This window comes from Melanotaenia boesemani, chromosome 11 (genome assembly GCF_017639745.1).
Source record: "Melanotaenia boesemani isolate fMelBoe1 chromosome 11, fMelBoe1.pri, whole genome shotgun sequence".
Classification (NCBI taxonomy): Eukaryota; Metazoa; Chordata; class Actinopteri; order Atheriniformes; family Melanotaeniidae; genus Melanotaenia; species Melanotaenia boesemani.
The window spans coordinates 19,228,286-19,254,623 of record NC_055692.1 but is presented as its reverse complement, the minus strand read 5'-3'; the positions used below and the strand labels follow the sequence as shown (position 1 = coordinate 19,254,623).

General features: G+C 38.4%; 2 protein-coding genes across 6 annotated transcripts; one reads left to right on the top strand and one right to left on the bottom strand.

Moving 5' to 3' along the window:
• Positions 1-132: 132 nt before the first annotated feature.
• Positions 133-13,221, bottom strand: git2a (G protein-coupled receptor kinase interacting ArfGAP 2a). Of its 5 annotated transcripts, XM_041999110.1 has the most exons (21): positions 12,832-13,220; positions 10,104-10,237; positions 9,658-9,770; positions 9,402-9,507; positions 9,216-9,302; positions 8,976-9,106; positions 8,787-8,881; positions 8,530-8,575; positions 8,146-8,151; positions 8,001-8,052; positions 7,847-7,919; positions 7,641-7,738; positions 7,437-7,548; positions 7,209-7,351; positions 6,985-7,134; positions 5,144-5,392; positions 4,229-4,318; positions 2,833-2,915; positions 2,500-2,691; positions 1,603-1,666; positions 133-1,446 (listed from the first exon to the last, which is right to left on the bottom strand). In XM_041999110.1, exons 1-21 carry the CDS (start codon positions 12,881-12,883, stop codon positions 1,234-1,236), a joined length of 2,289 nt encoding a protein of 762 aa, XP_041855044.1. In that variant the 5' UTR covers positions 12,884-13,220; the 3' UTR covers positions 133-1,233. The 5 variants fall into 5 exon arrangements, with proteins under 5 accessions (XP_041855044.1, XP_041855048.1, XP_041855046.1 ...); XM_041999114.1 differs by lacking the exon at positions 5,144-5,392 and having other exon boundaries at positions 12,832-13,221; XM_041999112.1 differs by lacking the exon at positions 4,229-4,318.
• Positions 13,222-14,490: 1,269 nt separating this feature from the next.
• Positions 14,491-21,306, top strand: ankrd13a (ankyrin repeat domain 13A). The gene is made up of 15 exons (XM_041999977.1): positions 14,491-15,016; positions 15,922-16,057; positions 16,317-16,441; positions 16,542-16,587; positions 16,877-17,020; positions 17,115-17,304; positions 17,703-17,769; positions 17,882-17,963; positions 18,079-18,140; positions 18,243-18,373; positions 18,459-18,616; positions 18,766-18,897; positions 18,989-19,143; positions 19,263-19,327; positions 19,458-21,306. The coding sequence occupies exons 1-15, from the start codon at positions 14,909-14,911 to the stop codon at positions 19,654-19,656; spliced, it is 1,800 nt and encodes a 599-aa protein (XP_041855911.1). The 5' UTR covers positions 14,491-14,908; the 3' UTR covers positions 19,657-21,306.
• Positions 21,307-26,338: the final 5,032 nt, after the last annotated feature.

Below are 26,338 nucleotides of genomic sequence, written 5' to 3'. Positions count from 1 at the left end.
ACAGGATTTTATATTCTGTTTGTAGACTTTTTCAAAATAAAACTTTTGCAATCAAAGCAAAGAAACATTCCTGCACCAAGCCTATGAAAAGTAAAAACTCTATAAATATAAAATCTATCAAACAACCAAAGGTCATGTTTATAAATTAAGTTTATTTAGAAAATAACTTTTCTCAAGTGCAGCCGAACAGCTGCATCACATCTATCCCTGCACTCCAGTCGAGCACAGAGAGGGACATTGCTTGGAACAGATCTCAAAATGAAAAATTCTGAAACACTTGAAGATAAAAGGTGGGTTGCTCAATAATACAGAAAACACTGAGTTTCATCCCATATGTTGCAACATTAAATACAAAACTAGCAGCAACAGAACAGTGCACACAACACATAGACATACATACAGTATGGCTATTAGCTCTAATGTTTCAACACCACCGACAGTGAAATGGTGGCAGTATACTGTGCAATCTGGAGCCTGTTCGAAGTACACCAAATCGTAACTTGAAGCAACAATACCTTAGTGCTGGTGAGAAATATAGCTTGGCCCCTGAACAAGTCTTACTTGCATTCACTGGCTGGACGAGTACACATAAATAGCTGTTATTAGTGCACGGCAGACGGTTACATTTGGACAGGGGACAGAACATATAAATAGTTTAATGTGGCAAACATTAGCATTGCAGAGCTACAAAGAGTGAATGAACAATTCCAACACTTGATGGAAGTTAATTAAATGGTCTATTTTTTATATGAATTTAATGGTATGATGATGCAATAAATGAGAAGAAGCTCTTTTAGCAACAAGAGTTCAGTAAAACATTCAGTGACCATTCATCTATGGTTTGTTAGCATCCACGTGTGGCTTTGGACTGATAATATTCTTTATCATAGTGTGCTGTGCTTAATCCGTTTTGTCAATGCCAATTACTGACACCATGGACATACTAAAAATATCTTCTAACTACCCTTTTTATAGAGTAGCTTACAAACCGGCTCCTGGAAGCTTTGTTTTATTTCAAGAGAAATTGTGCTTCTATAACAACTTAATATATCCTAGCAGAGTTTCCCCTTGATACAAGACTTTGTTTAGTCTTGCTTTAAATACTGTCAATATATAAATAAAAAACAATGCATGCAAATATCACAAATACAAAAAAAAAAATTTAAATAAAAACTGAAATGCGTAAAAAACTAAATTGAGATGCTGATGGTTTTACAGCTCTGTAAGTGCTGTTTAGTTAATATTCTCCTTTGTTGTGATGGTGACAAGCTGCTTGGCGGCCTTGGCAATGTCATAAGCACATTGGATGACCTGCTGGGTGACAAGCTGCATGTCCGGTCCTGGGCAGCCCTCCGAGGGCACGGCCTTCCGGCACTCGCTCTGAAGACGGCACGCACTGGAGGTCAGCAAACGCAGAGCGCCTCTCACAGTCTCCGAGCGTGGCTTCTGTAGAGGAACAAATAAACAGCTTCAAACCAACTGAATGTTTCTGCATCTTTCTTCAGACAAGAGCAAAAACATGATCTATTTGAGTTTTTAAAAAAAATCTCAGATTAAAAAAGACTTGCCAAAACCTCACCAAGTAAAATGAGATTTACAAACCTTTGGAAAGAGAGCAGCCATTTCTGTTACAGCCGCATGTATTCTTTCTGAGCAGGGTATGAAGCTGTAAGGAGAAAAGATTTGAATGTAGTTATGCTCATATATCTAAAAGTTATAAATTCAAACTTATAAATACTCTGACAAAAAGAAAAGTTAAAATCCTAAAAATAGCAGCTATTACAAGATATTAATTTTGCACAATAAATAAATATCTAGTTTTCACAACAAACCATGCATCGTCTTCCTCTTCATAAACATGCTATTTAACACACTTGTTTTTACAATAATAGCAACAGAGCAGAAACTTTTAGCTGAAAAATCAAATACACCATCTATTACCTAAACTGTTGGATAGGTAGTAACTCAACCATTCAGAGCTTGAGAGGAAAATTAAATGAAAGGAAGGTTTTAATGAAATATGAAAGCATGCAGTAGCAGGTCACAGAATTAGGTTGTTAGCAGGTGAAAGAGAAGAAGAAACCGTGTCGGGGAGAGGAATAGAAAACTGTGCCTGGGAGGCAGGGACAGAGGCCAGAGTACCAGGAGGAGGGATCAGGGGACCGGAGGCTAAGCGGCTGGAGGGGAGAGGGGGGCTTCTCGGCCCAGGGCACCAGAGTGCTGAAACATCCCAGGCTGTGCCTGAGCCGCCGCACACCTTCACGCTCACATGGTCTGCTCACAGGTGCGAAGGATGGGGAAACCAAAACAACAACAGCAGAGCATGGTGGAAGTAGAACGAGTCGGAAGAGTGAAGGTAACAAAAAAAAGGGAAATGATGGAGCATAAACTCATTATCAAAACAGAAAAATGATAAATACAAGAGGAACTTCGGTTTGAAATGAAAGCAAGGTTATGAAAATAAAAATCTGGTCCAAATATAAGAAGACAGTTTCTGACCTGTCATGTTTATTATCCTGAGCAGCTCGCAAGAGCTCCTGAATATTCTTGGTGATCTGCTCAGTTTTACGGATGACATCCTCTGTGCTGGGAAGTGTGGGATCTGACTCCATCTCTAGATCATCCAGCTCTGGGATAGAGCTGCCATCTCCCATCCAGCCGCTGCTCCGCAGCCTCCCTCGTCTGCAGAAACTGGAGCAGGAAATTCAAGAAAATCAAACCTACTGTTAAAGCACCACATTTGAGCTTTTAAATAATAAAACTGTACACAAGGCCCCTTATATTTTTAGGAGTCAGATTTTTATTTGTCATTTTGCATAAAGCTCTTCTTACCCGGAATCATCCATCTCAGAGTCATTGAATGTGTTGTCATAGTCACTTTCTGGCATGCTGCTTTGCTTTTCTAACTTTGAGGCCTGAAGGGAAGAGTAATAACAAAACAGCCAATGGTGTGTAAGAACTCCCATTTGTTGATGGAACAATGCAGAAACAGTCAAGTGTAACCCACATTTCTCTGGTAAATGCCATAGACAAGTAAAAAGTAATGCAGATGACTGAATAAAACAAGCCAATACAGCTACAAAGCAAGAGCATGTCATTTCAAGAAGTTAATGCAGGGTTAGTACGCGATGTTCAGATAGTTTTACACTGATATGACATGTTTCTGTTAACCTTTCATTTAATTAGACCCTGCTCCATTCAGCTGACGATGTTTCCCATTAAATGTGACAAAATGTTTATTTCTGTGTGAAAACTTGTGAAATTTAGAAGTAAAGACAGACTTGTGACAGTTTTTTTTATTACATTAGCCCAAAATGGCAAGAAATGTCTACAAAAACAAAGATGGGCAAACCCAAGCCATCATCATTAAAGGAAGTCATGGTTTAGATCATTTCATAAGAGTCTCACAAAAACATGAAATACTGTAGGAATTTGTCATCTTTACGCTACTCTCTCTGCATCTTTGACTAAACATCAAGCTACGATTAAAGAGGAGAAGCAGCAGACAAGCACACTCGTGCTTCACAGGCCAACTGTGCACAATCAGACACTTCCAGTGACTCTGTACAAACCACCTTCTTGCATGCTGTGGAGACCAAAAAGGAAGCACGACAGAACTTGTCTCAGGAAATGTTGATCAGCTCACACGTTTGGTTAAATCTCTGTTCTACCTGAACAGATGATTCATGAACCACGAGTTTGGCTAATGTTGTAGTGAGAAGCACACTTTGCAAAAGGATTTGTCATCCACGAAATAAAAAGATAACACCAACAATTAAAGCAAAGTAAAATGTACATATCAAAACTAAATTCTCAAAATGCAGAATTTCTTTCCTTTATGTATTTTTATTTAAATAAATTCCTCTAACTTACTTTGACTCACCAAAACATTTTCAACATCATCCCCTTGAAAAGTGTCTAAAGTGCAGAGAAGCAAAAATTGGCAGCTGCTGCATCACAACTTTATGCTCAACCTTTAGCCGTCACGTAATGGTTTCATCATAACAGCAATCACACCAATCCAACTGTTCAGCAGCGCCGTGAAGATTATGCTGATGAAGGTGGGTAACTGATGGTGGGGGCAGCCAGTGGAGATATGGCTCATGCAGCAGGGCAGACAAAAAGCTGGAGAACACAGGAAGGTGAGGGAGGAGGAACAGGTAGAAACAGGCTCCAAGAGGACTTGCTGCGTCCCACAAGATGCGGACCAAATGTGGGTGTACTTAACCTTTTGTGAACTGTCATCCTTCGACCAAGACAGGGTGGATGGAAATGAGGGGAGGGATGAAGATGTGGTCACAAAAACGCCCCTTTCAGTCTAAAGACAGGGTTCAAACCATATTTTAAATATATTTAAATTATATATATAAAAACATTTATACAGACTAGAGCAACAGAGATACAAAGCTCCAAAAGTCCCTTGAAGCCAGTTGTTTATCAAATGTAGTTTATTAATAATGAAGTTGATGGAAAATGTAACTCTGGAATAAATATAAAGATCATTTTTTACAAAACAACAAAAAAGCTATATCTAAACTTAGTATTTTTATATAAAAATATAGATTTATTCTAAGTTGTTTTATAGATGATTTTTCTGCATTTATTCTTTGAGTTCTAAACTATTCACTGAGAATATTACTAGAAAATGTTCATTTATAGGCTCATATTTCACTACATCATTTTCTAAATGTAAAATGAAGACAGATGAGGAGTGTGAGTGTGACATGCATTAAAAAACACAGAGTTCTTGTATGGTAGTTTTAATGCTTCATCAACATAAAACACAGTACAACCCTCCATCAAACCTTCATCATAACAGCATCTTCTTGCTTCCACAACTACTTTTGTCTAACAAATGAACAGCACTCCCATGAACAACAAATACATGCAGATAATGTGTCAATTTTTACGTGGAGAAAACTGAATGCAACTCAGTCATGAAACACAAGATATTGTGACTTTTTAATGATTCTGTCTAAGATGCAGCAAAAAATAAAAAAACAAAAAATAAAGAACTGAAGTAACTGATAAGGAAAAAAAGGAAAGGGGGAAATGAAATGCAATAGGATGACGAGGAAAAGTTGTGGAAACAAGGCAGTGGAGAGGAAATTGCAAAGGAGAGCAGGGAACAGGTCTTACTTACATGGAGTGGGAAGGATTGCAGGGTGGGGATACCCTCCTCTGGGTAGGGAGTTTCCCCTTTGGGGAGATAAGGCTTCAGGACTGAGCCGGTCTCATACATAGACATGGGCCGACTGGCCCGCGCAGACTGCCGGCGTTTCAGAGCTGAGGGGCTGGAGGGGTCAGGGTAGTCTGTACCGCTGGGGATCTGATAGATATTGGTTGTGACCTGCCGCCTGAGAGATGTGTTCTCGCTTTGCAGAGATTGCAGCTGGAAGAGATTGCAGCAACACACTAAGAGGTGCTCTCAGCAAAGCAAGCGTTGTGTCCTGTTCTGCTCCATTCTTAAGCATCCTGTGTCTTTAAATAGCTATTGTTACACGATATGAAGTGAGCGTAGAAATAGGTACTTCACCCTGCCAAGGTTTGGCAGGAAGAAACCACTTCTTTAACAATATAAAGAATCTGAAAACTTCTCTTTTTTTCATGATGTCACCAATATAACAAACCTGAATCTGCTTCAATAATAAAAGTACAGTATTAGCAGAGCTTCTTCTACATAAGAACATTCTTATCTTAATTATATTGTTATTGAAAAATTCCCAAATTTACTGTTACTGATAACGAGCAGTAACACAAATTAATTAAAATGAGGTCTCGTTTGATTCTGCTAACATCACAGGACTAACATTAATTTCAGAGCATAATTTTCTCTTGGTCTGAAAATGCAAAGCAAGTGGTAAGCAAGCAAGAGATGGCTGCACAAAGTTAGAGCTACAGTACAGACACATTGACTTAAGAATCAAGAAAAAAAGGCATTCAGGAAAATCAAAAATTGACTTTAAATAATGCAACTGGTTGCATTCAATGCAGAGGAAGGTGGGAGATTTTTGTTTTGTAAAGGAGGGAGTGTTGAAGGATTTACTTAGTAACCTCTATTTTTTATCTATATTTGATTACACTTAAGGCCGAATGCTATGATATGTTCATAAATTGGTATTTGGGGGAAAACAGAAGGGGGATTTGTGACCTTTGAAATGTTAATTCATAATTACTTACAACCAGTGTCACAACATGCTGTGTCATGCTGGTTTTCTTCACATTTTTACGTGACTGAGGGATGGGCATCCAGAAAAATCATCTTCATCCTCCATCTCAATAGCCAAATAAAAGCTAGTTTAACCAAAGAAAACTAAACTGTAGAAAGTCTCATATGCATGGAGCACATGTGGAAAAAAATGGTAATTTTCAAAGCTAGTTTGGGATTAAGAGTTTACTAATTTGTACTAAATCTCTAACTCCTATGACCAAGTTGTTTAGTGTAACAGAGAAACAAAGTTGGAGGACAATCTTTCTGCCAAATGTAACCACTTAGAAAAAATGGTAAACAATAAACACACACAACTAAGAAAAAACAGCTATAAATCATCCAAAAGACATTCTGTGCAATAAACAATGTGATGAAGCAAAACACACACATACAATTTCAGTTAGTCACTATGTATTATGAAAAATTAAAAACCATTGTCAATTATGTCATGCGTTTTTTAAGAACATGCTTGTTAGCAACATTAGATGGCCTAACTCTAATTCATATTATATAAAAAAAGACTGAATTCTTTGTTACATGGAGCAAGGATGCATCTTTTAGTTCAAACAAACTAATTCTCCAGTTTCCATTCAAGCTGAACATGCACACTATCGCTATTTTCTTGACTTGGCCCTCTTTGCAAGCTGCAGGCTGGGCATCAGAGTGTGATCACACAGGGCAGGACAAGTGCTCTGCTGACCCACTGTGCCCCCCCTCCCCTCCCAGTCCGGCCCCTGGTGTTAGTGATCTTATTGGTGGAGCGCAGTGGATACCTTTTTCTGCATCAGTCTCAGCTCATCGCTCAGGCTGTTGTTGGCTTTCATGAGCTGCTGGATCTTGGCTTCAGAGGCAGAGAGTGCGTTCTTCACTTCAATGAATTCTTGCATAGTTATAGGGCCATCAGACTGGTCAGAGTCCAGGCTCTGGGGCAGAGACGAGTTAAAAATAAAATGCCAACAGAAAGAACTTATCATTTGTGAAGCTAATGGCAAAGTACCTTTGTTCTGTCTCCTTTGCTTGATGGGAGCTCTTGATCTGTGTCCTCATCGGACGCTACGCTGTCATAGTCGGGCTGGTCATTGTCCTGGCTATCACTACAGTGTCTAACAGGCATGTTCTTCAGTATAAGTTCAACATTGTCTGGAATGAAGGGGCACAAAGTGGAATCAGTTCTGCAAATCAGTGCCAGGAGGATTTTGGAATAAAGTAAAATAAAAATACCAACCTTTGGGACTAACTGATGAATTCCCCTGTTGTCTGCGCTTAGCATCACTTAATATGTCAATCACCAAAGTTGCGAATTCGTATGCGTTAAATCTTGCAAGCTTTTGTCGTCCCTAAACACATCAGCAGTATTCAGTTTAACTTTAAAGCAAATACATGCAGAAGGAAGCCATGTTTACAGGGGACTTTTGCACAGCCGACTTGCCTGGTTTCGTGTTGATGAATACTCTGGATTCACAGGAAGAAAAGGAACCACAGTTGTCTCTGTCACCAGGGTGCTGTGATTTTGTGTGGCCAACCACACTGCAAAAAATATAACAAGAATGACATCAGTGATAATCGAAGGTTTAAGTATAATTACAGTATAAGTGGAGGTTTTTGAATGAGGACATGCCATTGAAGAGGTCTTACCTGCATCAGTCTCTCGTCTGTCCACTTCATCATACACATCCATTGCCAGCTCCTCAAATAAATGATTACTGAGCTGCATGAAGATCAAAAGTCACACTTCAACTAAAGTCAAGTAGAAAACAATGAAATCTCTCAAATCTAACCAATTACTTACAGACTGCAGTTTCCTCTTTGCTGCTTTTGCAAGTTCTGACAGATCTACACTGCTGCAGAGAGAAAATAACTTTCATAAAGATATACTGACTCTTTTTTCCCCTTGTTATCAACATACTGCCTCTTCCCCAACAAGTTATACTTACATGTTTCTGATCCATCAAAAGACAGCATTTTAAAAAACAATCAAATGCATTATTCAAAATGAAAAACCACAATCAGTGTTTTAAAGTCCTGCTTTCAGATCCTCTGCATGCTTGAAATTGGAGCCGATAGTTGTGGTCATTCCACATTATTTGATTACGTGCTTCAAGTATAGAGATTGTGGTTAAGTCAGCTACCTCACTGGGTCCATTTCCTCTTAACACAGATAATAGACACTGCAGAGAGCGAGTCAGCACAAGCCTCAGAGCAAAAGTAAAACCATGACTGACTGCACTCACTATGTTGGCTCAGATGAACTTAAACCAAAGACAAATCCCTGCAAATTGGCCATCGTCATTTTAACTCAACAGCTTCTGCTTTCTCACCTGTCAGCCATTTGTGGAACAATGAAGTGCTGGCCAGTTTTATGATCTAAAAAAACAAGAAAGTCCTGGCTTCATCAATCATATAAAACTTAAGGGGAAGATTATATTGAGCAGAACCATTCACAATTTACCATCAGGTTTCAGGCAATTTGCTAATGATGGAAAGTGTGTAATTACATTTTACTCCAGTTAAGCCAAAAAACACAATTTCAGATTCTTTCACCCACAGGCAATTACAGATTCCTCTCCCTCTGTACCTGGTTTCCTCCCACACAAGTAAAACGCCAGTCGGTCAGTGAGTTCATACTGAATCTCCACCAGTCTGTCTGCCAGGTCATGGTGGCCAGATTCTCTGAAAATATATAATCACAATATATTCTAAAACTCCAAACGGTATGATTATAGGACAAAAGCCTAATCTACTAAACATAAGTCAGGAGGCTTACCTTGCATAGTCAATGGGAGTTTTTCCATTGCTGTCTGGAGCTCCAGGATCTGCACCATAAACAGTTAACAATTCAGCCTGAGATACTTGTCCTGCCTTTGCAGCTACATGCAGCGGAGTGTTTCCCTTTTCCTGGAGGAGACAGTGATAAACACAACAAATCAATATAAACTACAACCAATGGAGAGAATTAACTATACAATAAAAATGATGGGTTTTGAAAACAGAGTTAAAGTCTTACAGGGTGAAAGAAATTAGCTTGTGCTCCCAGGGATAGCAGCCTCAAGCAAGTCTCAAGATTACCAGTGCGCACGCTCGAGTGAAGTTGCTGAAGAAAGAGAGAATTTACTAGAATCCCATAAAACAAAGTATCATAAAGCATGCTTCAGTTTTTGTGTAAACACTGTGAGTAACTATCCTCCCTCACCTTGCTTAAATCTTTTGCTGCAGAGCTATCATCTTCCCGGCAAGGCATGCGATGGACGAATGCCAGCATTTGATATTTGGCTTTTATAAAATCTGATTTGTTTGGGCTTTTAGAAACACAAATATTAAACAATGGAAAAATCAAACAGGCACAAATTAGCAAAGGGTAGAGTCAGCAATCTTTTATTCATTTGTTGTATTTTTACAGATGTATAAAGTGTTTATTAAAAGAAAAAAAAAAAAGATTTATGACTCACTGAAGTTTGTCCTGAGGGTTGGCCTTGCGTTTTCCACTCATCACAGATGCAGGGTCCAAAAGCGAGTGCTCCCATATTGAATTTGCACCATTGCTGTATAATGTCTGAACCATCTGGGCGAAATTTAGAGAAAAAAAATTGGTTTAATGTGTCCCATTGATTGCAATAAGGTGATCATCTGTTATCAATACCCATCCAGAACAACAGTTGCTATATCTGAACCAAACGGACACACATCAGAAGGCTCTTTTAACACAACAGTAAACCAACATTTAATCTTTTACTTAATTAAAATCTGCAGTATTAGAGATCACTACATGTCAGACAACAGAAAGTTCATTCTTCAACCAACAAAAGCTACAATAAAAAAATGGCATAGCTCACAGAAAACACAAGCAGGAAAGCTGAACACAAACAGAAATTATTTCAGCAGGTGGGTCATTAACCTGTAGCTGCGTAGGAGGCCATGGTGTGTGTGTCAAGTGACGGACTTGGGAGCTGTGTCTGCCCAGACCTCGATGCACGCTGCAGCACTCGTCACAAATCAACACACCCCTATTTACTGAGGCCCAGCGAGGTTCTGAGAAGGAGAGAACATGAAATCAGCATTAAAAACATTTAAATATTAAGTCCCATACTGCATACCTCAGCTCTTATGTATTTAATCTGCTCTAGCTTTCAGTCAGTAATAAAAGATAATCGTTAATAGTCGAATACAGTACAAGTTCATTCAGAATCACAAGTCATCTGTCTTCATGTGCCACTTTTTAGATCTAGCTTCATGTTTTTTCTCAACACTACACTGTCTCCATAGTGAATGCTGTTTTAAACTGTTACAGACATGTGCTTAGGTTCATTAATTAATCCTAAAACTGTTGACTTTCTTGACAAATAGTTTGTGTTCAGTCAAAGTCTGATATAACTTACAACTGATCTGTATAAAAAAAAAAAAAACTTGATTTTTCCCAAATTGACGACAAATAAATCAGTAACTTGTGCTTTTATACCGCATGATTTTCAACTCAATGTACATTGTTTTAGTGCAAAAATATTTTTAAAACGAATTTAGCACTAATGTACATGTAAGCTTAGTATCACAACATTACTGCTTGAGCAACATTTACTAAAAACTTCTGCTACTTTATGAAATTACCGAGGCCTCTATAAAACTTGTAATATCCCCATGATCAATTAGGCTCAGGCCTGGAAACGGGTAATAAACAGTTACCTTTTGGTTTTTCATGTGATTCCTTAACAACTCTGGGTCAAGGTGTCAAACTTAAACAACTAGAATCATGTGTTTCAGACTTCAAAATATATGATATTATTCATTACTTAACCTTTAAAATAAACATGCCTTGGGAAGACTTCCACTTACATCTGGAGACAAATCTTAGTGCTTTAAAATGAAAACAAATTGTAGATGATGTAAATGGCGCTTTAGTGCCTTTTTGACAGCATATTTAAATGAAGCTGTGCAATGTGTAAAAAGGAAGTGAGAAGTAGCAGATGTAGGTGGAAGAACCTTTTAAAAAAGTTGCTTCCTCTTTCAAAAAAGTGTAAAGAAAATGTAGACATTTTTAACAGCTGCACAATCAAGTAATGCATGGTGTTAGAAATAGAGTGTAGTATAGACTGCGACCAAAATAAATGTGTACCTAACCTTGACCCATTTAGCACATTTCATCTACTACAGATGTCACAAAGTTGTACTGTCTTCTGTCGGCAGACAGACTCTTTCTGACACCAAACACCCCAAGACTGAAAGCGCTGTAAACTTATATGACCCTCACACATCCAGTGAACTGCTAAGCAGATTTGGCATCTGGCACTGTGACAGGATGGACACGGGAGACTGTAAATGTCTTACAGACAGCTGAGGTGTAGGAGTAACAGCTGCAGGGGGTGCTGGTCAGATTTTGTCTCCTGGTCCCCAGTTTTCACAATCTCCACTTAACAGCTCTCCACTAAGACCTGCTGACATGTCTCTTTTATGCTTTCCTCAACAAGTGCTGCTAAATTTAATGCCACATCTTGACCCTCTAAAAATATTCCCACCCAACAACTGGACCCAGCCATATGGTGGGGAAGTTTGGGCCAGCTGCTGTGGAGACCTCAGGGTTAACTAATCTGAATGAAGAGTTACTGAATACTTCAAATACTTGAATACTTTTATTATCATCTAGCAATAAACAAGCAAAAATAATCCTAAGTGGAAAAACAACACCTTAAGATAAAAGGAAGTCTTCATGTTATGTTCTAACAGTATAACACAAAGGCAAAACACGATGGCGCCACAATAGAAAAAAAAGCTGCATTGAGAGTGTGTGTCAATTCTCAGCATCCTGTTTTGCTTCCTGCGCCTGCTGCAAAACATCACGTCATTTCTTTATACCGTAAATGGGACTTTTCAAAGTATCTCACACACTATGCAGCAACAATTAGTTTGGCTTTCAAAGAAGCATTTGCCTGTAGAAGCATTGTAAAACATACTCCTATACCTAAAATCAGTTTTAATAAACATATTTTAGAAGATGCTAGTATTTTCTTGATGTCATAAAGAGGAATCATGTTTAAGTTGAGATATTTGGAGAAGTAATCTAGTAAGTAGTAGTGAGTAAGCAGTAGTACTGGTAAGAAGTAATCTGCTTCCAACCACTGCAGACACCAATTGTAAGAATGACAAAGGATTTACATGCTGTCATCCCTCATCAGCTCGGTGAGTTTAACTCACTTCAGACACCCTCACATGATGGTACAGGATGGCAGATCACCACTGACTTTTTCTGAATGATGCAGTCATCCTTAATGGACACCAAAAATGTCAGAGAGCTTACACAGTAATTTAACATAAAGACTTAGAACATATTAATACATTTAAATAAAATTAATGATGCGTTAAGCTCTGTGAGACACCTAAACATAGCAGCTGTCCTGTCATAATAACACATCCACAGTCAGTTCCTTATTAAAGCAAGAAACACGGCAACCAGCAGCTGCTTGCTCATAAACACTAACATCAACTTGCACAGCCGTGGAGACGGAATGCATCGACAACTTTGCACGGAGTGGCACTTTTAATCTGATTTAATCCAGCTTTATCGATTGAAGGACCAAATGTCAGCAGATAAATGACCGCAGCCAGCTAAACGCATGCAGTCTGGATTTCCTTACCTGGAACACTGCAGTCTGCGCAGACTTCAGTGTTTCGTATGCGTTTAGACATCCTTAACTCGGGAGTGAATGCCTTTTAAAATGTGTGCAGTATTACGCCCGTTATGCTAACCATTGATTACAATGTGGAGACGCCTTCCGCGTTAGCTAGACATAGCTACTAAAAACAAACCAAACACCGACCTATTCGCGGTTACTAGCCTTTAACTTTTCGCAAGCAATGTGTCCCGAACATGCCAGGGTTATCTCTTTTCTCTCTCAGGATTCGACACAAACTGATTCCCTGCAAGACCGCTGACTAGACAACCACCTGCCTTGCTAACTAGCCTATACCCACTTGGTAGTTTACTCTGCTGTCTCAGTCACAGCAGAGTCCTCCCAGCAGCAGCTGCTACTGTGGCCTATTGGTGAGAGCTAACTATACCCACAATCTGGACTGTCAGGAAATACACCGCTTTTAAAAAAAAAAGCAAAAAAAAAAAAGCAATATCTCCTAAGACATTGGTAATTCATTTATTAATCCCAGTCACAAATAATATTTTTATAGCTAGATTTTAGCATATTCATCAATACAATAAAACATGCTTGGTTAAGTTTACCGGAGCATAACCAGTACCTGACAACTCCAACTGCGGGTATTAAAAGAATCATGAGTTTAATCTATGCACCCTATGGCACTGCACTGCCAGGATCAGTTTTTAAGGGAAGTGTAGAGTGACCCTTGGTGGATACAAATCTTTTGAAGATTTATTTATTTATTTATTTATTTATTTATTTATTTATTTAAACACCCTTCTACTGTCAAATTTAACTGGAGTGAAAGGACTAATTATATTATTCTCATTAGCCCACCACATATAAGGACTGATGAAACCCCCCTATTAGACCCAGTACCTTTGTTAGTACGGAACATTTGCACTACTATGTCACTCAACCCCAAGGAGATGCAGTTACCTCTACTTCTCTTTTTGACATGCACAATCACAAAAGGAGAAGCAAATTATCTCAAAGAGATGACAATGGCAAATACATGACCAGATTATGCAAAATGACATTTAAGAGGAACAAATGGTAACAGAGATGCAAAATGTTCCAAATAACGAAAGGTGCTTGCATAATAAAAACATGCTTGCAATATAATCACAACAATCATGCAAAACTACACAATACAGCAGTAACCCACAAAACAAATTACTCTTTAGACAGTTTTGTTTGTTACACTTATGCTAGTTGTAGTTTTGTTTTGTGGAAGTATTTCTCGTATCATTATGGTTGTGTGGATTGAAACTCAGTTTAATATAAACAACAAATAAGCATAGCTGAGAAGGTGGAAGATCTCTGGTTAATTTTATACCAGCTGTGATTAATCGCACAGTCGTCAACTTGCGGTAAAGTTTCAGGTTGTCAACCACCCTCCCAGATACGCAACAGCGGCGATACCATCCTGATGTCAGAGGCAAAACAGACACGTTTTGTCTGGAAAATTACACGGTTTATTTAGTTTATATTTCTGTCATAAATGTACACAATATACAAAATATTAGACTTAGATTTAAAATGAGATCGACTGATACAATGACGATACTTGGGAAGGCTTGGTAACCCCCGTGTTAATACTTGAAATGGTTGCGCCGAAACTGGAACTGCCTACTGTTTTTTGTTTTGTTTTGTATTTTTTTTTAACGACGATACTTTTAGCTGCTAATTGCGTTACTGAAGCTAATCGACAGAAAAAGAAAAGGCTTTTATGCTTTAATTAATTGTCATTATAAATGTGACGTTGGTAGGTTATCATTTGGATGGTGCTCAGAAGACGTATAAATCTTTTTCTATCTAGGACACCCCTGTTGTTAACGTGTGCTACTGCTTGTGGCACTTCCTTGTTCAAAAGTTTTATTAGGGAAGGCTTGGGGGTGAAGTTGGTCACTGAATTGAGTTTTTTTGCGTTGCTCTTCGTTGTAAAGACACGGATAATCCGTGTTACATATTTAACATGACTAGTCTGTAGCTAGCAGCATTTTTTCATGGCTGTAATTATCAGAGCTTTGTGACACTGAAAGGACCGAGAAAGAGGAAGATGTCAGCGGCTAATGTTAGCGAAGGCATCACAGTGGATTTCCCCCTGCATTCCGCAGTTTGGGAAAATGATTACAGGAAACTGGAAGAGCAACTAAAGTTACCACAGGTTCGTAAAAACACATCCTTTATTGCTAACTCTCATACGGATGCGTTGCTATCTGAAACAAGGATTGAGCTGTTCAGTGTCCGCAGGCAAAGTAGGCCAGTGATGTTGACAGATGCTACGCAGTCATACAAAACAATGCTTGATTATCTTTCAGGACTAAAGTTAGCTGTAGACCGATCAGCAGATTTTGACGATTAAGTTGCATTAGAAATATTTAGGAACAAATGGATGGCTTGTTTGCTGTTCAAAGGCATTCGTGGATTATTAAAGATGTGTTAACATAGACCTGTTGAGCAGTATGGAAACACAAATGCTTTACATAAAAAAGAAGGGGGGAAAACAAACATGTTTATTATGTTTTATTCTCATGACAGCTCACATACATGTGTATATAAACTGTGTCGGTTGTGTCACCACAACATTCCGTTGTGGTGACATCTTCATATCTAAAGTAGTAACTAGTTTTCAGTGGCTCTGATACCAGTAGTGTCCGCATTTGCCACCATTTTCACAGATCAGTTTATAACGAAGAAAACATCACATTAGTCAATATAGAAAATATTAATTTTTCAGACAGATTACAAAGAAATATTTTAATATTTACAGAAGATGTTTCTGGTGGTATTTACACACATTTATAATCTTATTACATGTCTGTTTCTCATGAGTCACAGACGTAATACCTGTGCACTGAGTTCTACAGTCCTGTATTATTACCAACAAAGACTTTTATGGAAGGGTATTGGAGCTTTCTATGATATCATTTGCAAAGCCAGAACAAAATACTCTTTTGTTGATCCTACTGTATTTATAGTGTAAACAGGTATCCATACAGTAATATATGAATGCAGTTGTAACAGGTATATTTGTTTGTTTTTCTTGTGGTTGTTTGTTTTTTCTCTCAGAGCAACATTGAGGCTGTGGATCCCAGAGGTCGGACACCTTTGCACTTGGCTGTATCACTTGGACACCTAGAGTCAGTGAGAGTCCTCCTGAGACATGGTGCTCAAGTGACTAAAGAAAATGCCAACAACTGGACAGGTTAGCTCTGAAGCTGGCAATACAGCAGACAAGAAATGCTTGTTTCCTTCACTTCTCTTGCAGATATCCTTCTTAAATGATTTATGGGTTGTTTGATTACTCATGCCCTTTCTTTTTTTTTTAAGCCTACATGTCCTTTGATGCAGTAGAATGCCATCATGTTGAGATTTCTTAATGAATAATATACACACCAACGGGAAGGGTGATGTTACCTTTAAAAGGTGTAGTAGTTTGTTTATTCTTGTCTGCATCTGTGCAGTCTTACAGGAAGCAGTCAGCACTGGAGATCCAGAGATGGTTCAGTTAGTGCTTCAACGCAGAGACTACCTCAAAGCCTCCACTGCTCTGGGAGGAGTTCCTGAGCTGCTGTCAAAGATCCGAGAGGTTTTACTTGATATATTTTCTCCTTGTCTTGTCACCATTTTTACATATGACTGGAAACGTGCTGATGGAGTAAACAGTTAATCTTGTTTTTCATCCACAGTCGCCAGACTTCTATATGGAAATGAAGTGGGAATTCACCAGTTGGAGTAAGCTGTTTTTCAAATGTTTTTCATTATTGGCAATTTTTGGAAAGCTTTGTGTGTGTGCCTGACAACTTAATCATTTCAAACCAGTTGGTTATCACCAATTCAGTATGCAAAAAAAGGGAAGACATTGCCAAGTGTTTTATAATTTTACAGCACCCAGTGGTAAAATATGCACATGAGGGTTTATCAGGACATGCAGGAAAAACTACCTACATGCCTCCTTTGTTTTGGTTATGTTATGAGTTACATTTTTTCCATTGTAAGACATTCATATGTTGTTGCTTCACAGTCCCTCTTCTGTCCCGGGTTTGTCCAAGTGATGTTTGTCGTATTTGGAAAAGTGGCGCCTGCCTGCGAGTGGATGCCACTCTTCAAGGCTTTGAAAACATGACCTGGATCAGAGGCCGTAGGAGCTACATTTTCAGAGGAAATGGTGCGTGTGTGTGTTTTAACATTTACAAAAACAAGATGTTCTCTTTGAGTTGTCATTTGTCTTCAATGAGCTGTAAGCGCCTATATTTTGACAGATTCATATGCAGAGTTGATGGAGGTGAACCATGATGACGAAGTTGTTGATATTGAACGCTTCAATATATCCCAAGAAAGGGAGGATGTCACATTAGAGTCCATGCAGCCAGCTGTACAGGAAGTTGCCAAAAGGTTGACAACACCTATTATAAACACCTACTTGGACACAAAGGATATCGCTTTTGAGAGGCAAGGAATTTTAATTTTGTTATTCTTTCACAATGAATAGATCTTATAACTTCCTTTTTTTTATTCCAAACTTATTTATTTGTATCTGGCCTGTATATTATGATATACACTCATCTGATGTTAACACTATTACTGTTACTCACTGTTATTATTACTCACTATTTGCAAGTTGGTAGATTTTTCATATACTATGCAGCCAGTTTTGGTTGATAAATTATTATCTTATCAGTTAATCATCATCTGGCTAGCTACCTCTGATGTCTGAGGTAGCAACTAGAGTCTTAGTTTTACCATACAGACAACTACAATGTAGTTGTAGTTATCGTTGTATTATCTGTTTTCTAAAAGTCATTCTAAACTAAGGGATGATGACTGTAATGCTGTGGTTGTTTTCACAGGAGCAAGTCTGGTATTTGGGGCTGGAGATCTGACAAAACAGAAATGGTTAATGGATTTGAAGCCAAGGTTTGTGCAAATTATAAACTATCCATTTGTTAAAACTAAACTGCTTTACCAGTAAAAACAGCACAACTTGTTTCTGAAATGAAATGACATTAGCTTAAAACTGTTTGCTCAGGTTTTCAGTGTCAACAATGTAAATGTGGTGATCAGGACAAGGACAGAGCATCTAACAGATGAAGAGAAAACGAGGATTAGAAGTAGGTGGAAAATGTTTTCATGTGTTACTTTTCTGTCCTTCATTACAAGTTGTTTTTTTATTTTTAGCATTATCACTAGTCAGATTATAAAACAACGTCTGACTATTTTTTTAAGGTGAAAGGAACATCTTGGAGTCTCTGCTGGGGACTGTGGAGCAGCACATTAGTGCACAGGGGGTAAGATGTTGAAATGCTGTTGTGCTACGTGGAGCTCTTTTTCCCCCCTCTCTGCCCAGTAGCTCACTTCATGTTATTTGTGATTTGGATTTTTTTCTTTAGGACTTAACTCTTGAGTATGCAACTGCCACAAATCCCACTGCAATCACCCCTGAGGAATATTTTGATCCTGACTTTGACCTCGGGAACAGAGATATTGGGCGTCCCATTGAATTGAGCATTCGAACACAGAAGTAAGGCACATTTGAAGTGTTTAATAGCCTCATTCTGTATCTGTATGAGCATTTTAACTGCATTTTCTTTACCTTTTTCACATAGGTTTAAAGGTACACTGTGGATGAGTGAGGAACATCCTCTCTCCCTGGTGGAGCAGGTAACCCCCATCATTGACCTCATGGCTCGAACTAGCTCCCACTTTGCACGGCTTCGAGACTTTGTAACCCTGAAGTTTCCTCCTGGATTTCCTGTTAAAATAGGTATGTAATTTCCAGCGTGGCAGGATAATTCTTTGTTTTTTTTTGCTTGTTTGTTTTGTTGTTTTTCTTTTTTTTTTTTTCTTTCATTGAGACTAAACTTTGAAGAAGCTCAATGACTCCCCTCATATTCTCTCGTTACTCTTTTGCAGAGATCCCCTTGTTTCATGTGCTGAATGCCAGGATTACATTTGGAAATGTAAATACATGCAGCACTGAAGAGGAAGCCAACACAACAGCTGCAGCCACACCAACATCCTCAGGAGAAGAGGAAGCAGCAACAGGTAGCAAAGCAGCCTGAATTTTTGCTTTATGAAAATGGAGTACAAGTCTGTAGTTACTAAACTCTTTGTCTTGTGGCTTTTATCTTCCTAGCACCGTTTCAAGTGAATCCTTCGGTGTTTGAGGTGCCTGCAAGTTATCACCGCCAAGGGGGCAACCGTAATAAGCCCATGTCCAACAATGATGAGGAACTTTTGCAGTATGCCATCCATCAGAGTCTTCTGGACTCTCACAGAGGGGCTGACCAGGTCAGAATAATCTGCTGCACAAATACCTTGACACACAAATTAGTCTTGGGTGCTTAAAATCTCAGCTAATTTTTTAACATGCTTCTTATTAAGTTCCCTTCATATTTGTGGAGTTGCAGATGGGGATTTGGGATGATCCTGATACAGATTTCACAAATGTAATGCCCATCAGCCAGAGTGACAGGTAGGAGCAGGTTGATAGCACAGCAACTACATGTTCACATATTATTAGGTGACTAGCTAAAACACATATCGATCAATAAAACCAGCAGATGAGAGCTGAGTTTCACCTGGCCCTGTCAATGTCCTTCTAGGAGTATCCCAGAGGGGGTGCTGGTGGAATATGAAAACACCTCCAGTCCTGCCAGCTCTCCCTCAGCCTCAAGTCCGGACTCAGACCTCCAGCTGGCCATGGAGCTCTCTGCGCGAGCTCAAGAGGAAGAGGATAGGATGAGAAGGCAGGAGGAAGAAGAGCTGGAGAGGATATTGCAGCTATCACTTACTGAGAAGTAAAGGGAATAAGAGGGAATAATAATAATAATACTTTTCCAGATCCAGAAACAACCACCACACCTCAGTTTTCCTTCCTACTTGCTGTAACCTCCATCTATGCAACCACAGATTTCTTTCAGTAACCGATGAGTCTCACACGGGCTAGATCAAACATTATTTTCCAAAAGGTACTTTTTGTGACAGAGTTCAGTTTATTATATTTCTATCTTGGCTTTTGTCGACATCTTAATTAACTACTTGGGATAATTTTGGTTGAGGAATATTTCTTTTTCCAATTAAGACTCACAGCAGCACCACCACTTAGTCCTCATATTGTTGTCCGAGAGATTGCATCAGTATAACTAAGCTTCTATGAACAAAACAGTTTAAATTCTCAAGGTGACTTCATACAGTTTTGATATTCAAATGCAGCACTTAAGGTCGGCAATTGTCACCTCTGATTTATTATTTTTTTTATCTAGGCTGAAAACAGCCTAGCACAAACTGAAATCTGCAAGCACTGTGGACCTGGAAGGACAGATTTAGGTGTTTTCAATGTGAAGTCTTTCTACAGAGAATCTTGGGCTCCATAAATAACAGAAATCTCAGGTTCCAACTTTACAGATTTTTACCTTCTCTTGGAATTAATTAATCGGATGTAAACTGAAGCCTGGTAAATGTTAATGGTGCAAAAATGGTACCACTCATGCATATCACTCAATGTGAAAATATTCAGAAAGTTGGGATCATTGAGTCAAGCATCCATATAAAAATAAATTATCTTGTACTTTGTGAATGTACATTTTACAGGTGGGTAAACAAAAGCATGTTGCTGTGAGAGAACAATTTAAAATAGGCTGCATGGTCTCATACCCTTGCTGCAGCAGGAATGGGCGTTTATCCATCCTGGCCCAAGTTTTAATATTTCCTTTTCATTTCTGTTTGGAAAATAATTATTTTTGTAAACTGTCACTGAGCAACTTCACCTCAATTCAAAAATGCAATATCAGAGACCAGTCTTTCTGTGGATTTACAGCTGACATGCAGTTTACGGTAGAGGCAGTTACACAACTACTGTAGCAGAGATTATCAACGTTCTGAAGGACTGTTTGCCTTTTGTAGCCATGAACAACTAAAGACCTCAACAGGAAAGAAAATAGACTCTTAAAAACAAGCATGCTCAGCAGTCATTTCTTCAGCATGTGCCAAGGATTGCTTTGCTCCTAAGACGCTCGGTGGGGTCGAAGCGTGGTGACAGTTCAGTGGAATGCCACTCAGACTAAATTTTTGAACATTTTTAAGATTTTGTAACTTGAAACAAAGATAAAGAGATTTCTTTGTACCAAATTGATGCTCAGTAACATACATTAACCACTATAGTTGATTTCACTGACAACCAACCACCTTTAAAAGGTCTCTGTTCTGTGTATTATTACATACATCAGGGGCTTCAGCTCAACAACTAATTTTGAAGAATAAATTGCCAAACTGCTGATCATTCAACTTTGAAAAGGCTAGCTAAGATTAATTTAACAGTTCTTTGCAACATCGTTTGAGCAAAGGGTGTTTTTTCTTTTGTTTTTTTTTTTATATTTGCTAAATTTTTAAGAGGAATGTGTGTTTGAAAATGTTCTAAAAATGTTCTAAAATAAAGCACTTTATTTCCATGAAGACATCACGGCATTCATTTTTAAAAATACAGCGGGTAAGACAAAGGAGTCGTCTGTTTTACTGCCATTTAACATGATGGAAATGTTGATGTTATCAAAGAAAATGAGGTTTGTATTGTACCTCTTAACTTTATCTAACCTTCCATCCATCCATTTTTTATACCCGCAAAATCCAATTGAGGGTCTTCCGGGCACTTAAGCCTATCACAGCTTCTATCGTGGAGTAAACCCTGGATGGGTTCCCAGTTCGTCACAGGACTAACACAGAGGCAAATTAAACAAAGTGACTTTCATGTCTGCAATGAAAGGATTTCTTGTTTGGCAAGTGGCTAAAAATGACAGCTGGGATTTCAGTCTTTATGTTTCCATGGTATTGCTTCATTGATAGTTTGGGGCTTGTGCAGGAGTTGTAGTTAAAAAAAAAAATGGGAGTCAGTACTAAAGAAATATTTAAATTGACTCCATCTCCTTTTAAGTTTGACTGTTCTGAGTTCACTTCTGCAGATGACTACATAAGTTACAAAGCAGATATAATTGGCCACTTTCACTGAGTCCATTTCCAGCCACAAAAAATGTAAGAAACCCTGTGAAATGCTGTTACTACTGTCATATTATTAATTCAATTAGTAAATTAATAAGTAATTTTTTACATTTATGGGGTAATTAAAAATCAGTTACCACCAGGAGTTTTAATAGACTAATTCTATTGCTCTATGTAAATAAATGTCGTGACAACTCTCACTTTCTTTAATAGTTGCAGAAACATGTACAAAGATTAGATTTACACGTAAAGCCCAGACAAACTGGGGAGAAAAAGTTTTTCCAGTCCTGTATCACTCTTTATAGTAAAGTAATTTTATAATAAACAAAGGAATAAATACACAGCAGGGTCCAAAAGTGCAAGCTTGTTCATATTCTGATAACCCATGTTATCCTTTATTTATTGATCCAAAAAGCTTCTTGTGCCACCACTAATGCTTAATGAGCTCAGGTAACTTCAGAGGAAAGTCCAGCGTCTCTTTGTTCTTCAAGTGGTCCTTTCACAGCTTTGAGGTGCATTGAGGCTCATTAAAATCCCTGAAGACTGAGTGCTTCTTCTATTTAGTCAGGGTGGGATTGATGCAGTGCAGGTATCCAGCTGCAACACACTGTCAGTTTGATAGCTTGGATTGGACACAGGACCTTATCTAGCCATGATCTTTATAATGCTGGTATGTTTTAGCCCATACTGGATGAGAGTCCTCATTTCTGTTCCTGAGAAATATGCTTAGGCTCTGTCATATAGCTCATAACAATCTTCATAATTTTATTTACTGAGTTAATTCTGTAAATGGAATGAAATTACCTTCATATGTCTCTGGGAACAAAGCTTTATGTAGTGATTCTCTGATGATTGATTTACCTGGTAAAATGCAACTTGTCCACTTTCAAGTTGTTTACCATATGAGTGCTATACACTGTACCCTTTAAAACCATCAGTCTAGACATTTGTTTTTGTTATTTCTCCTAGTTCTGATGTCATGTTCTACAAAGAAACACCTGCACAGACTTTTGGACCCCACTGCAGGGTTCTGTAATTACATCTTCAAATCAAAACATGAAAAAAAAAAAAACTAAACGACCTGAGTCAGTGTCAGAGTAAACACAAACTGTAGGAGTGATAATTCTGAAGAGTGCATTATTTTAGTTGAGGATGTCTGGCAGCAGAAACTGCTTCCCGCAGTCTGGTCCAATCAGCAGGTGACTGTCCGGGAAACACGTGCGTCTTTAAACCGGAAGGACAGCAGCAGGTTTGTCTTGAGGTTTCGGGACACTTTCAGCGACGAGACAGCGGCTTGTAGACGCAGACAGCCATGATAATCATCAGCACCAGCAGGACAGCCAGGACACTCCCCAGTGTGACTGTAAGAAGGAAAACACAAGCTGCAGCAGCGCAAATCACAGCCTATAAAACACACCAACACACCGACTACATTAACTACATTTTTCTAACAGTAACTCATTTAGTTGTAAGATAAAGACAGACTAAAATACTGCATTTAAATGTTCTCTGACAGACTGCCCATCAGATGAGAACATCTCAGCCTGCACTGACAGGCCTCTCACTCGTTTCCAGTCACACATCAGGTCTCACCCAAGTTCTGCTTCTGCAGGACCACATAAGCCCTCTCGGTTATTTTGGAGTCGTCGTGCTGAGCGTTCACTAACACACTACAACACATTATTACAGCGTGTGGGATGAGATGCAGCATCACAGAGGTGGAGGATGGTGGTGGAGGAGGAGGATGATGAAGACACGGAGACGTTTCTTCTTCCGCTATGTCAAGGTCCTAATGCCGTTGTGTTGATGTGCCGCGAAACCATAGTTTGTCTTGATTTGACAGTCTAACTTTCAGTTTTATAAAACTATATATATATATATATATATATATACACACTACCGTTCAAATGTTTGGGGTCACTTCCCTATTGAATCCCATGGCAAAGTGACATGTGTGGTAGTGTGTGTATATATATATATATATATATATATATTCATAATTATATGGAATGTATATATACTAGAAAATCTATTATTTAGTCAAACAAATGAATTAGTATTTTAAATGTTGCAGCCCTGACAAAACATGTCTTGTTTTATGAGGATATTTAAACAGCAGATGGTTGTTTTTTTTTTTTTTTATCTTTTTTTATTATTATTTCTGTTTATACTGATTAATTTATTAATAGATTTATAGTCTGTGCATCTTCCTAAAACCAAAATTCCAGGCTTACTTGTTTTGTCTGATCTGCAGTCACAAACTTAGTCATTTCATTGTAAGACTGAGACTAAGATGCTAACATATCAGAAGGTTAAACCAGAGCATTGTCAGATATCTTTGTAATTTCTTCCCAGTTGTTTTATTGATCAGTCAGCTCAGGTCAGCAGCTGGGTGGCCAAGCTAAAATTGCAGCACCATTCTGTAGCTCTGGGTGCTGAAAAGTTTAAAGTATTTCCATGTAGTTTGTCTGTGGACATACACACCATGTAAAATTGCTTTTATTGGTAAACATAAAATTCATCATCATATCATCTTTCCTCTTTCTGAAATGTCAAAAAGGAATGAAGGAAAGACAGAAAGGTCAAATTCCTCAAGGTGACATCCTTATATAATCTCTCTGCATGACTGATGTATATGACCTTTATCTTCACCCTCTATGGAAGAGTGTACACAATTACAAACTCTTACAACTGTTCACTAAATGCAAGAGAGGGCTAATGAACATTAGGAAATGTTACTCACGGTGGCTTGAAATTAAAACTGGAGGCTTCCTGGAAAAATTCACTGTTACAAGAAAACATTTGACTATCTCATGAAGTCACAGGTCTTGTTTTAATTGGATACATGAAAATACTAACACAGATTCAGAAGATTTTAATATGCTTTGACTCGATTAAGCAAGGAGGTACACCTAACAGGGTTAATAAGCTTAAAATCAGAATGCACCCAGGGTTATTATCCACTTATGAGAAGAATGACCCAGAGAATGTTAAGTTTTCTATCGGTTCTAGCTGATTTATCAGTAGATAGTCATCACAGCAAACATGATGACATGTCACCTGCAAATACTTGTTGTTTAATCAGCAAAAGAACAAAAAGAAAGAAAACAACTGTAACTGGAGGATTCAAACAGCTGAGGTTAGTTAAAGTTCAGTCTCGTTGACTGTTTCAGTTCATTTAGCTTGGTCTTTGCTGTTTCATTTGGCAGTAATAAAAAATACTGGTCTTTATTTTAAAAGGCAGCTACAAATGTCTTAAAATCAGGATTAGTCAAGTGAAAACATCCTACAGGAAGAGATGATGTCAGAGGTTAATGAGCTGTGGACTGATGTTGATGCAGTTTGTAGTAAAAACAACAAATAACTGTGATAATATAAGTCAAGTGGATGACAAATTAAAGGAAAACAAATATAAAGTGTCTCACTGAGGTGCTGGGCCACTATGTGTCAGCAGAATAACATACTGATCTTACAAGTCATGGACCTCTACCAGAGGGGTGAATAGTGTTCTTGTAGACCTGAAGGCCATAACATATGATCATGTTCATGGACATGAGAACATTCACTAACACCCACGTTCTTTGGATATGGGCACTGTAACTACTCCTAAAACAGAGAGGGTAAAGGTGATCAGAATGACTTGTTTTGATTTGCAGAGAAATTTCCTGCTACTGGAACAAGTGGACTTACATTAACCCAGCAAAATGCCCCCACATCAATTATCATATCCTCATTTTCAGGGTCAAGATATTTCTTTGATTTGTTACCAGTGTGTATCAGTACAGTCAAAGTTCCCACAGCATGATTCCTAATGACTATGGTTTGCCTTGAAGTGGAGGTTTTTGTTTATCCAGTGATAGAACATCTGTGAAACTTTATTGGATAAATTAGCAAAAGAAATGTAGATTCCTCCCAGGTGATGTTTCTATCACCTTTACAGAGTTAGTGGGGATCCAAGACTGCAACTCACCTGTAAGTGTGGAACTGATCAGTGTTAACATAGATGGTAATACAGTAAATAATAGGTATATTATGCAGTGGCAGTGTGAGTATATGCCCAACCTCTATACAGAGCTTGAAACTTCACTGGGCTTGAAAAGGATGAGCACATTCACAGCCTTCTTCATGTAATCTAATGCTTTCTGTTGCTTTCTGTTTATCCCAGAAGTCACAAGCTGGATTTGGGAAAGATGTCACTCACACGATTTGCTCATTGTTGTCCTCACTTGGCTAGCTATTATACAATTATACATACAAACACCACAATATGTTCACCAGCAAAAGCTGGACAGTTTTTTGTTTTACTAATTTAATGAGAAAGAAAATTATGGAAGTTATAGTTTATTAATGCCATCATCACTTTTAAAGGAACAGCCATGTTGGATATTGATGTCAAGTGGGTGAGGATTCTCTGATTATTTTAGTCTAAAATCAAGCTTCGGGGGGGTTTTAGTTCACTGTTCTCACTGGAAACATCACAACCACTGAGTAC